Source organism: Schistocerca serialis, chromosome 1 (assembly GCF_023864345.2).
Source record: "Schistocerca serialis cubense isolate TAMUIC-IGC-003099 chromosome 1, iqSchSeri2.2, whole genome shotgun sequence".
Taxonomy (NCBI): domain Eukaryota; kingdom Metazoa; phylum Arthropoda; class Insecta; order Orthoptera; family Acrididae; genus Schistocerca; species Schistocerca serialis.
Genome location: NC_064638.1, coordinates 1,178,664,714 through 1,178,677,086, shown reverse-complemented (window position 1 = coordinate 1,178,677,086; position 12,373 = coordinate 1,178,664,714). Strand labels below are relative to the sequence as shown.

Below are 12,373 nucleotides of genomic sequence, written 5' to 3'. Positions count from 1 at the left end.
TACAAAACGCTTGTTCGTCCGATTCTTGAGTATTGCTCATCAGTATGGGACCCTTACCAGGTTGGATTAATAGAAGAGATAGACATGATCCAGCGAAAAGCAGCGCGATTCGTCATGGGGACATTTAGTCAGCGCGAGAGCGTTACGGAGATGTTGAACAAGCTCCAGTGGCGGACACTTCAAGAAAGGCGTTACGCAATACGGAGAGGTTTATTATCGAAATTACGAGAGAGCACATTCCGGGAAGAGATGGGCAACATATTACTACCGCCCACATATATCTCGCGTAATGATCACAACGAAAAGATCCGAGAAATTAGAGCAAATACGGAGACTTACAAGCAGTTGTTCTTCCCACGCACAATTCGTGAATGGAACAGGGAAGGGGGGATCAGATAGTGGTACAATAAGTACCCTCCGCCACACACCGTAAGGTGGCTCGCGGAGTATAGATGTAGATGTAGATGTAGATTATACAGAAAAAGATCTGTATAATCAGTTCTACAATGATCTTGTGCGCTAACAGATCAGATGGATTTATTCTCTACTATTATTCGTTGTTAAACGTCCAATATGAAACGAAATCTTCCACAATTTTATTCTAGAGTGGATGAAAAAGAATAAACTATCCACGTCGTACAGGGTGGGGCAGTTTCAAGTACTTTTGGTTTTCTGAGTTTTAATTTCATCATCGGAATATATTTTCCGTGATTTGATAATTATTGGTGGTGCATGGTTAGTCGTTACAGAGTCTGATTTCGGAGAAGATGTAGAGTACTACCCCAACTAATTGTGATGTAAAATGCAAGCTTTCCATGGATTGTACAAGATAAAGAGACAAGACAGAGTTGCTGATTACCAGTAAGGAAATACTGATAACTAAATTTGTAGTTAACTTTAATTATAATTTACATGCTTCTTTTAAAGGAGTTCTGACTGTTATTTATTGATTTATAGAGGATATTCCAGGGAAAGGTTGCAGTGGCTATTATCTGGCGCTAGACGATGCAGTTATTAGAATAATATTATTTAGAAGAGGGATATTTTAAGATTTTATACAGGTATATTTTTCATGGTTTGAATCAATTCCTTCTAGAAGCACGACCTATCTCGGATGCATTGACAGATAACTTTGAAAAATATGAGTATTACAAGGCATTTTTGTAAAGTGAGACACAGAATGTGATCAAAGAGTGTAAACAAGAGAATTTCTGCAGTCTACTTCAGTGCTGATAGAAAATGTAAATTACTGTACCTTCCTCTGTGTGAAATATGAGTGCTGCATCAGACGCCTCGCGCGCCTGCAGGTACTTGTCAACGGCATCCACCAGGTTGGCAAGCGTGGCGTCGAGGCGGAGGTAGGGGAGTCCCCGGTGCTGCGCCTCATCACGCAGGCGCCGCCATCCCGTCCACGTGGCGTCCAGCAGCGCAGACACGCCCACCGCCAGTTCCCCGCACACTGTGCCGGTGAACGTTTTTAGATTATCACTTCCGCACTTCCACAGCGGTTTAAACCACGCACAACGTATTACGAGATATCAGTGGAGGGCCACTCGAAATGTTTTCGTCATTAAACTATTTTAGAACGAGAGAAAATCAGCATGAATCTATTGTTGTAACATTCTGTATTACGGTTCTCTTCTCTTGGTATTCACTGACTGAGCGTAGGAACAAATTAAGTGCATGTGTATGAGTTGTTATTTTATTTGCGTGTTTAATACCAAAATGGGACATCAAGGAATTTGGTAAAATTCTCTCTGAAAGTTCTTCAAAGTGTCGAAGTATGATTACGTGAGGTATGTTCTGTGCCAATTAAGAATTTACAGCATTTGTGCAAAGGCATGTTCTCATAGCAGATAACTCAGGCTTTACTCTTAATGTCGTTGGTGGACTACTTAGTCGCACACCATTGAGCAACGGAAGCTTGTGTCCACGCAGGGTATTCTGGCCGATGCGCGGGGACGTTTTCGTAGAAAGCGCTGGGCGAGTTCATTCGTTTGTTCGGAAGGAGAGACCCACACTGTTTGCCGCCTTTCGGCCGGTCGGCAATGGCAGAATCATGGCGCACGCCCTGCAATATTTCACAAATGATTTTACAAAAACATTCTGCAAAACAATTTCATTTTTTACTTATAGCTTTATGTGCCAGGTTCATGATGAAGTGCCCATCATTTCGTTAATGGTCATAGTTATTGTGATATTTACATGGAAGTAAGACACTGCGCGAAATTCGAAAAAGTTTGCAATGAAAAACATGCGTCGCTATTGTTTGCGTTTGGTGCATATTACATAATATGTTGCTGCATATGAAATGTCACTAACATATTAAATTTATCTTTAGACTTGGGTGGAGACTTGTGAAAACTGATCAGCTGTAGCACATTAATTCGCGAATGCGCCACGCCAGCGATAAAGTGAGAGTGAAATTTCCACAGCATTCCTCATACTTCATAAATGGTTTAAGATAACGAAATGAGGTTTTGGCAAATGATAGCACCCAAAGATGAGAGTATTTTGCCATATGATTATTATGCAAAACTTCATTATCTACCATGTTACTGCACTAAGCACAGATTTTTTCGATGAAAGAATGTAAATATTAAGGGTCATCGATAGCTGGTGAAACAAGAAATGCCATCGGTTTTGGAACGACATAAGACATTACGCATTTATATTGTGCCAAGGATGTGCTTTTTCATAAGATACTGAATTTACCAATGTTTCAGAATTCTCTCGCAATTGCGTCTGTACAAAATACTCGTGGGGTGAGACTCTGTGAACTCCGCTAGATTTTGGCAAAAGAAACAAATTTGAACATAGAAACAAGAGAAATGCGTAGGTTTTACTCACAATTCGCTACTCGTGATACTTCTCTGAACGTTACAAATGGTTTACAAGCCAGGCGAAAATAAATCGCTGCAATTTTGGCGAAATTCTTTTTAGATAGTAACCAAAGCAGAGATGACAGAACTTTTTGAATGGTCACCATGCAAGTACGGGCGCCGAGGGGCCCCACTTAATATTTACAAAAAAATGTGAGCGTAGGCTTCGGTTTAGAATGGTACTTCCCCTCCAGCACTTGGCATTTCCCCTACAGCGCCTGTCCACAGCCCCCACCACTACTGCTCTCCCCACGTATACCCTGCCATCTTCACATCTACTGGCCACGGTATTCTGTGTGGCCTCCACACTAAGCTCCGAGTGTGGTACCATGTTGGCTAAGTGCTCTCAGAAGTTACTTATCGTGTGCAGCAAGAGAAAACTTACTAATAGAAGTATTTGAGGTGTGGTGGGGAGGGGGTTAATGGACTCAGCGCCACTAAAACCCCATTCTCTAAAACACAAATAGTATACAGTCCTTTCTCATGTTACTGCTATCACCACTAGAAGGGTAAGAGACAAAGAGACAATGTGGCAGGGGTGATTCCTCCCACCTTTAAAATGGTGCTGCTTCATTGATATATATGGGCAGGTTTGCTGCCAAGTGGCGTAAGTCACAAAAACTGAAAAATGCGCTGACACCGCTTATTATTAGACAGGTAGATGTTTGCGTCCAACAAGCAGCTTGGGGCCCAATTCAATAGTTCATACATAGAGAGCGCTGAATGTTATTAAACTGAACTAGGCTGCTAAGCACCTTGGCAATCAATTGGTGTACATCCAAGTGCCCATGGCAGTCAGGTCTGGTACTACTATCTGATAACCTTAATTAGTTGTGTGCCCTTGTTCTGTATGTGAAACATTCATGTTATTGGTTTGTGTTGTTCAAAACTAAAATAACGTGGGCTGTGTGTTAAAGAATGCTAAAATATGGATGTGACTGCTGTGATTTCATGGCCGAGGAAGATTATAAAACATGATAGACATCAATGTGGTATCGAAAAAAGGTTGTGCGACAGTGGCGAATCGTACAGGGATCATTCAGGTAAACTCATACCACCTAAAATGTTTCGCAATGTAGGCTGCATGTTCTGTAAAGGGTGTTTTCAGTTAAAACGTTTCAAGAGTAGATTTATACATGGGGACTGAAAGCTCACAGATTATTGCCATGTCATAATTTACTCAAAACTTTAAATTTGCTTTCTCGAAAAGCTGACATTTGGATGTGCACTTCTTGGCAACCAATTGACCCATACCTGCCATTTAGCCACATGAGCGAGCATTTGACGTGTCAGAGCAAGAGTTTTCCGTACATAACAGTCTCAGAGCCCTGGCCATCTGGAGGTAGCTCTTATGATTTTATGTGATCCTCTGTTCTGGCCAGCCCATGTCAATTGTGGTATCATACAGCCACAGTCACATACATACATTCAGTGAATGGGATGGTCTGGATCTTTGCTCTAAAGAAAGTACAAGTAAGGGGCTGTCCCAGTTCCACTCCAAGTTCATCAATAGTAAGACCTTATCTAGTATATACACTACATCCACCTTTGATTTTTCCTAGCTCAGGGAATGAACTACACTCGCCTGAGTGCAGTGTACTATCAAACCATGTGTGACAAATGTGGTGCTTGCCGTAGAAATTTGAAAGAGGGGGTGTTCTGAGTAGACTGTAAATTATGATTTCATTGGGGCGAATGTAGCAGCGAGGAAACGAGGGTAGAACATTAGGCTCTTCCATGGCAGTGTAGGTTATGTAGGAAGGACAGAAAAATCGCTGAACAGGAGGCAAAAATTTGTGCCCTTAAGGCTGAATTAGAAAATGCGAACTTGGAATTATTTAGGTTAAGGGAGGAAAAAGAGAGCTGAAACTGGGAAAAGGTGGCAAGCAAGGGGCGAAATAGGGAAACACTTGAAAAAACTCCAGAAATTCAATTATTAAATCAGTTTGGCTTGCCATCTCAAGTGGAGGAAGGGACTCATCCGGATGTAGTTGAAAGTAGGTTGAAGCAGAATATTAGCTTAAAGAAAAAAGACAGGTCAGGATGAAACCAGAATAGGAAAAGAAGAATTCTGCTTATAGGCAGCAGTCATGGGAGGGGTGTAGGCCAGCAGCTTCAGGAGAAATTAGGTGCAGGGTACCAGGCCACAAGTTTTGTAAAACCAAGTGTTAGCCTTAACCAGGTGACAGAAAGCTTAGGTCAGCTATGCAGGGACTTTGAGGAGGAAGATCAGTTAATTATGGTTGGGGGAGCAGGAAACAGCCTGGTTGTGAATCCAAGATACAGTATTAGGAGTGACCTGGATGAAATAGGAGCAGAAACTGAGCACACAAATGTGGGGTTTGTGGAGGTCTTTCAGCGTCATAATCAGCCCTGGGGAAACACTGCTGTAAAGCATGTGAACACTGAGCTGAACAGGATGCTCCAGACACTGGCAAAATCTCACATAAGTGTTGTTCCAGAAAATGTCATTGGTAGGTGGGGATACACTACACATGGCCTGCACCTGAATAGGATGGGGAAAAATAAGTTAGCATCTCTATTAGCAGAAACTGTAAGGGGGTCCACAGTCACACAAGGGGTGATCCCTGTGGTTAATGGGTCCAAGTAGACAGATTTTTTTAGGTTAAAGCCAAAGTCCAGACAGATGACAATCAAGATAAATAGAATAAAAGAAACTTCATGTACAGTAAATAGGGTTTAAGCTCAGGGCAGCATCAACTTACTTCATCAAAAATCAGGGTATAAAAAATAAAGTAGATGAGTTATTAGTGTGTTCAGATGATCTCAAAAATAAGAATGAGATAAAGGAGGAGTTGTCATTTTCATAAAACGAGGGTATAAATGGAAAACTGTAGAAGTAAGCAAATTGTGTGTTGATCAGCACTTTGAGGTTTGTGCTTGTGAACTTCAGTTATATGATGTAGTACTGATATTAGCAACAGTGTCCAGGTGCTGATTAGGAGACTGGGAGCTATTCATAAAGAAGTTTGTCTCCCTATTATGCTGTCTGTCAGACATAAGGAAGAAGTTATTAATCTGTGGTGATTTCAATTTAAACTTTGTAAATAATTCTGAGAAGAAAAATGAACTAGAAGTGTTATTAACAACACATAACTTAGAATCAGTGATCAATTTCCCTACATGTATAGCTCAAGACAGTAGTACAATAATAGATGGTGTATTTGTTCAGAAAGAGGATGTAAAACAAACACATGCTTCCCCTGTGGTAAATGGATTGTCAGACCATCATGCACAACTGATTAACTTACAAAATCTAACAGGATGTACAGTCCGGAAACCATTAAGTAGAAGTATAAGGTCACTCAACCCGGTATCTATGGAGCACTTCAAAGAAAGCTTAAGAAATGTTAATTAGGGCGATGTAGATAATGAGCCAAATGCTAACGATAAATGTAACCTATTTCTTGATAAATTTATATCCGTTTTTGAACATTGTTTCCTAAAGAAAATTACTACATGTAACACCACACACTTTTCAAAGAAAACTTGGATTACTGTAGGTATTAAAGTGTCTTCAGAAAGAAAAAGAAAACTTCATGAGACAGCAAGAACTAGTAAAGATCCAGAAGTAGTTTTACACTATAAAATATATTGTAACATACTGAGAAAAGTTGTAAGGAAATCAAGAAATATGTATTTAGAGAAGAAATTAACAACTCGGCAATAAAATCAAATCAGTATGGAATGTTGTAAGAAGAGAGACAGGAAAAGTAACCACTGAGGTAGGTAGTATTACTATTAAGAAGAACGAGACCATCTTAACCAATAGCACACAAGTAGCTAATGTATTTAACAAACATTTCCTAAGTTAAGGAGCAAAAATTGGTGAGAACAGTTCAAATGAAAAAGCCAGGCAGTGAATGGAAGAGTCTGTTTTGAAAAAAAAAAAAAACTCTTGTGAAACAAGTAAAATTATAAAATCTTTGAAAAATAAATGTTCTGTTGGAGTAGATGACGTCTCTAATAAGATATTAAAACAATATGGAGCAATTACAGCTGATGTTTTGAGTCACATATGTAATGCATCATTAACTCAAGGTATTTTCCCTGACAGGTTAAAATATGCCATTGTCATGCTACTCAAAAGAAAGGGGGAAACCACAGATGTCAATTATTATCGACCAGTATCCTTGCTTACAGCATTTTCAAAAATCTTCGAGAAAGTAATGAACTCAAGAGTGGCTAGCCATCTAAACAGTTTGGATTTCTAAAATGCTGTTCCACTGAGACAGCAATATACAATTTCATTGTCCACGTAATAGAGTCTTTAAATAATAAAATGTCACCAATAGGAAATTTCTGTGACTTGTCCAAAGCATCTGATTGTGTGAACCATGGCATTATATTACAGAAATTACAGTTCTATGGTATAAATGGAACAGCATATAAGTGGTTTAAGTTGTACCTACAGATTAGGAAGAAAAAAGTTTTCTTATATGGGTCAAGCGATTTAAATAAGTTTGACACTTCATCTAACTGGGGTGAAATTACATTAGGTGTTCCACAGGGCTCAATCATTGGTCCCCTTTTGTTCTTGATACATGTGAACGGTCCCCTTCCTATCTGAAACAGGAAGCTGAACTGACACAGTTTGCTGATAATACAAGCTTCATTATTAATCCAGTAAAAGAAACTCCAATTGAAAAGCATACAAATATGCTCTTCAGAAAAGTCATTAATTGGTATTCTGCAAATTGGCTTGCCCTAAACTTTGAAAAAACACAGTACAACCAATTTTCTGCTGGAAAAAGTACAGTTCCTTCAATAACTATCAGAAGACAGGACAACTGTCAGAAGACAGGACAGAGTATACTAAGTTTTGGGTGTAGGCATAGATGAGAATGTTAATTGGAAAATTCATATTTTGGATCTTCTAAAGGGACTAGGTTCAGCAACTTTTGCAATCAGAATAATTGTCAATTTTGAGGATATAGAAATTAGTAAGGTAGCATACTTTGCACACTTCCACTCTCTGATGTCATATGGAATAATATTTTGGGGTAACTCAACATTTAGACAAAAAGTATTCACTGCTAAAAAGAAAGTGGTTAGAAAAATGAGTGGGTTCATAGTTGCACATCTTGTAGGCATCTTTTTAAAAGATTGGGGATACTTGCAACAGCCTCACAGTACATTTACTCACTAATGAAATTTGTAATCAACAACATGGACAAGTTTAAAAACAATAATGACATTCATGATTATAATACCAGAAAAGAGAAAGACTTGCACTATCCTTTACTCAACCTATCTTTGGCACAGAAAGGGGTAAAACATGCTACCATAAAATTTTTTGACAAGTTACCAGACGAAATAAAATGTCTTTTACAGCAGTAATAGCTTCAAAAATAAATTGAAATCATATCTCCTTCTATACCATACATGAATCCTTGAATAGGAATAAATAAATCTATAAATATAATATATGCATTTTGTGTCATTTTAGGAAATGGGGTAAATAATATAAATATTAATCCCTAACTCTGTATTGTAACATATACATATTAAAAATCTTGTTTCGTATGTGCAGTTCTTGTGCACTTGACACATTCCACATCTTAACGGCTACCGTACTGTGTGATTGAACAATGGAACACGCAACCAACTTACTAACTACATCATGTGCTTTCTGTGGATGTTGTTTTCGTTTCTGCATGTTCCCATTACATGTCAACATCAGCTTGAAGAAAGCTGTTTATTACAGTAACACCATAGCATCTACAAATAAAGATAACTGCTGTTTCTTTTTAGTAATTTCGAATCATGATGTGTTTAGAATACGTTAAAATATGTAAATACCCTACCCTATCGAATAAGTGGTTGTTTATTTCATGACAACAGTGCAACTATACATTTTTCTTGATGCAGTACTGACTCTGCATTCCGCAGTGACCTATACTTTCACATTATAGTGGCATTGTTCTCATAATTATTTTGGTATATAGTAAGAAGTTTTCTTGTGTTGCACATGTTTCCATTATTTTCTTTCATAAACAGTATTTACTTTGAACAATATTTTAATTCAAATGAATCTCATTCTCATTAGTTGAAGATGAAAGTGAGGTTAAAATTTACGACGTATATAGGAGGCTGAAAGGATGAATGACAATTTGTATCAAGCCTGAGATATGAACAGGGGTCTCACCAGAACACCACTCTGGCAAAGTGGCTGTGCATAGCTGTGTGGACTATTCTAGTACAACCAAATTACTATTCACGCCTCACACCTCACGCTGTTTAAGTTCAGTGGGAATACCTAGTAGGACGAGGTGTGAATGGGAATTTGATTTGAGGAGTGAGGTGTGCCAGGACAGTCTGTGCAGTTGTGCAAACCCAGTCTGCCACCGTGGCATAGTGGTTACTGCATTTGTGTATTCAGCAGAAGACCCAGCTTCCAATCCCAGCCTCAGTAAAATTTTTCATTCATTGCTTCAGTCTATATATAATAGAGGGAAACATTCCACACAGGAAAAATATATCTAAAAACAAAGATGATGTAACTACCATGCGAAAGCGCTGGGAGGTCGATAGACACACAAACATACACACAAAATTAAAGCTTTCGCAACCAACAGTTGCCTCATCAGGAAAGAGGGAAGGAGAGGGAAAGACGAAAGAATGTGGGTTTTAAGGGAGAGGGTAAGGAGTCATTCCAATCCCGGGAGCGGAAACACTTACCTTAGGGGGAAAAAGGACAGGTATACACTCGCACACACACACACATATCCATCTGCACATACACAGACACAAGCAGACATTTGTAAAGGCAAAGAGTTTGGGCTCCAGTACTTCTTCATTTTCTCCAACTGCTTGTCTCTGCTTATCTGTCCACACTGTTTTGGGTCGAGGTTTTGGCTCATCTTATTCATAGTTTGCGTTTTCTATCAGTAGCCTGAAGTGATTCCTGTCACGTATTATTTCCTCTGTAACACCTATTTTGTTGGCATCTGTCTTTACTGCTTCTATCCATCCTACAGTTTCTTTCAGCTCACTAACGTAATTAAAAATATTCTTTATAATCCATATTTCTTCCATTATTTTTAAATGCCGATAAAATTTTAGCAGTCACTTCCTCATTGTATCTGTGAACCTTCCTGTATTGTTGTATTAATCTTCAGTTCTCCTTTTAATTCACCTATTATTATTTTATTTCTCAGAATGTAGAATTTTTCTCTCTTTTTTTCTAGTTCTCTTAATTCGCCTTTCTTATTCAATGTTAGGCACTCTGATCCATATGTTGCTTGTGTCCTAATAACTGAATTATAATGTCTAATCTTCGCTTGTATGTATATTGATTTCTTATTGTAGTAGTTTTATGTTAATTTATATGCAAATTATAACTGTTTTATGCTTTCTTATTGGCTTGGATTCAGTCCCCAAAGTATTTGAATTTATCAACTCTTTTAATTTTTCCATACTTTGGTTTCATAAAATTTCTGTATTATGCTTGCATTCTATATACTCGGTTTTTCATAGGATACTTTAAGCCCAGTCTTTTCAGAAATCTCATGTAACAGATCAACCATAACTGTTGCGTCTGTTTAGGTTTCAGTTATCAATGCGATATAATCCACAAAGGCTAAACATTTACTTCAGATTTGTTCTTTCTTTGGCCCATGCTTGTACCCTTTGTGCCTCTGTTTTTAATGTGCTTTCCCATGTTTATACTATTTTATCCAACACCAAGTTAAAGAGAATTGGGGACAGTCCATCTTCTTGTCGAACTCCTGTTTTCATTTTGAATGGTTCAGAAGTTTCGCCTTGAAACTTAATCATTGATGTTGTATCCGTTAACGTTTGTTCAACAAATCTTCTGCTGTTTTCACCTATCCCTGATTCATAAAGTATATGGAATAGTGTTTGTCTGTCAACTGAGTCATAGGCCTTCTTGAAGTCTACAAGAGTAACTACTGTATTTTTATTTTGTATAGCGCTCACTCTCAAAATTGTTTTTAAATTTAAGAATCTGTTCTGCACAGGATCTACCTTGTCTAAATCCTGCTTGATAATCTCCTATATTAGAGCCTGCTTGTTCCTCAATGCTATTTAAAAGTGCTTTAGAAAGTACTTTGTATCTTACTAGTAATGAGGATATAACCATGTAGTTGTTTATGTCTGTTTTATCTCTTTTTTATGGAGAGGATGGATAAATGCTTGTTTCCAGTTTTTGGGTATGATTTCTTTTGTACAAATGTCTTTCATTACTTTGTGAATTTTCTACCATGCGGATAAGACCCCTAGTTTCCACATTTCTGCTACTATCCCATCCTGTCCTGGTGCTTAGTTATTCTTCAATGCTTTGGCAATCTTTTCTGTTTCTTCTACTGTAGGTGGTTCTGATGGTGGATTTTCATGTCGTGGTTTTTGAAATTGTAATCTGTCACTCGGCTCTTCACAATTTAATAGATTTTCAAAATATTTGGCTAAAATTTGGCAATTGGCTTTATTGCTTAAAACCATTTTTACATTTTTATCTTTAAAATGTAAACTTGGTGACTGGAATTCTGTTGGAATTTCTTTGAAACTCTTATAGAAGTCCCTGGTGTTGTTCCTGTTAAAGTTTGAAATCATTTCTTCTAATCTGTCTTTGTCATATTTTCTTTTCACTTATCTGATGCTTTTGCTGTCTTTTTCCTTTCTTCTTTAACCTCTCACCACTATTCATTTTTCTTATTACAGTTCCATTTCTTCCATGCCTTTATTCGACTGTCAATTGCTTCATCACACAGTTCATTCCACCATCTATGGGCTTGGTATTCTTTATGGTTGTCCCATTTCTTAGACTGACTCTAGCATTGTTTCTTTAATTTCTTCCCAATCATCCATTTTTCTTGTGTTTAATATATCACAGAATTTGTCCTGATTTTGCATGAGAAATTTAGTGTTTACTCTTGGAAATCTTCTTGGTTCTGGATTAGGTTTGTTTGGTTGGAACGTGGTCTTTATTTCAGTCAGATAATGGTCTAACTTTAGGCCCTTCGTTACTCTGACATCCAAGATTTCCTTGTAGTTACGAGTCATTACTGCCACATGGTCTAATTGATATTCACCTTGATTTGGATTAGTGATACCCATGTTTTTTTCTTTCTTGCAAGTTTCCTGAAAAATGTCGACATTAGTTTTAGGTTAAATTGTTTACAAAAATCTATGAGTATTTCCATAATTCTGATGGTTCTTTCATGTGCTGTGTAACCTCCAACTACTGATTTAAATTATATTTCTTTGTCGACTTGTACGTTAAAGTCGTCCACAAAAATTTTGATATGTTCTTTTGGTAATTTGGATGTTTCGTGTTCTAACATTTCCCAAAAATCTTCCACTTTGTCAACATTTGTTTTGTTGTGTTGGTTGATAGGTGCATGTGCATTTATAGTGGTGTAACGTTTATTGCCTGACTTGAACATCAGAAATAAAATTCATTCTGATGGGGAGCTAAAATTAGTTACTGATTCTGTAAGTTGCTCTTC

The 12,373-nt window shown here is 37.8% G+C and overlaps 1 protein-coding gene across 1 annotated transcript in view; it reads right to left on the bottom strand.

Moving 5' to 3' along the window:
- LOC126459712 (ionotropic receptor 25a-like) overlaps positions 1-12,373 on the bottom strand; it is a 281,856-nt gene that overhangs the window by 160,249 nt on the left and 109,234 nt on the right. Inside the window, exon 4 of the mRNA XM_050095879.1 lies at positions 1,256-1,459. Coding sequence (XP_049951836.1) covers positions 1,256-1,459 — 204 coding nt within the window. The remainder of the gene's footprint in view (positions 1-1,255; positions 1,460-12,373) is intronic.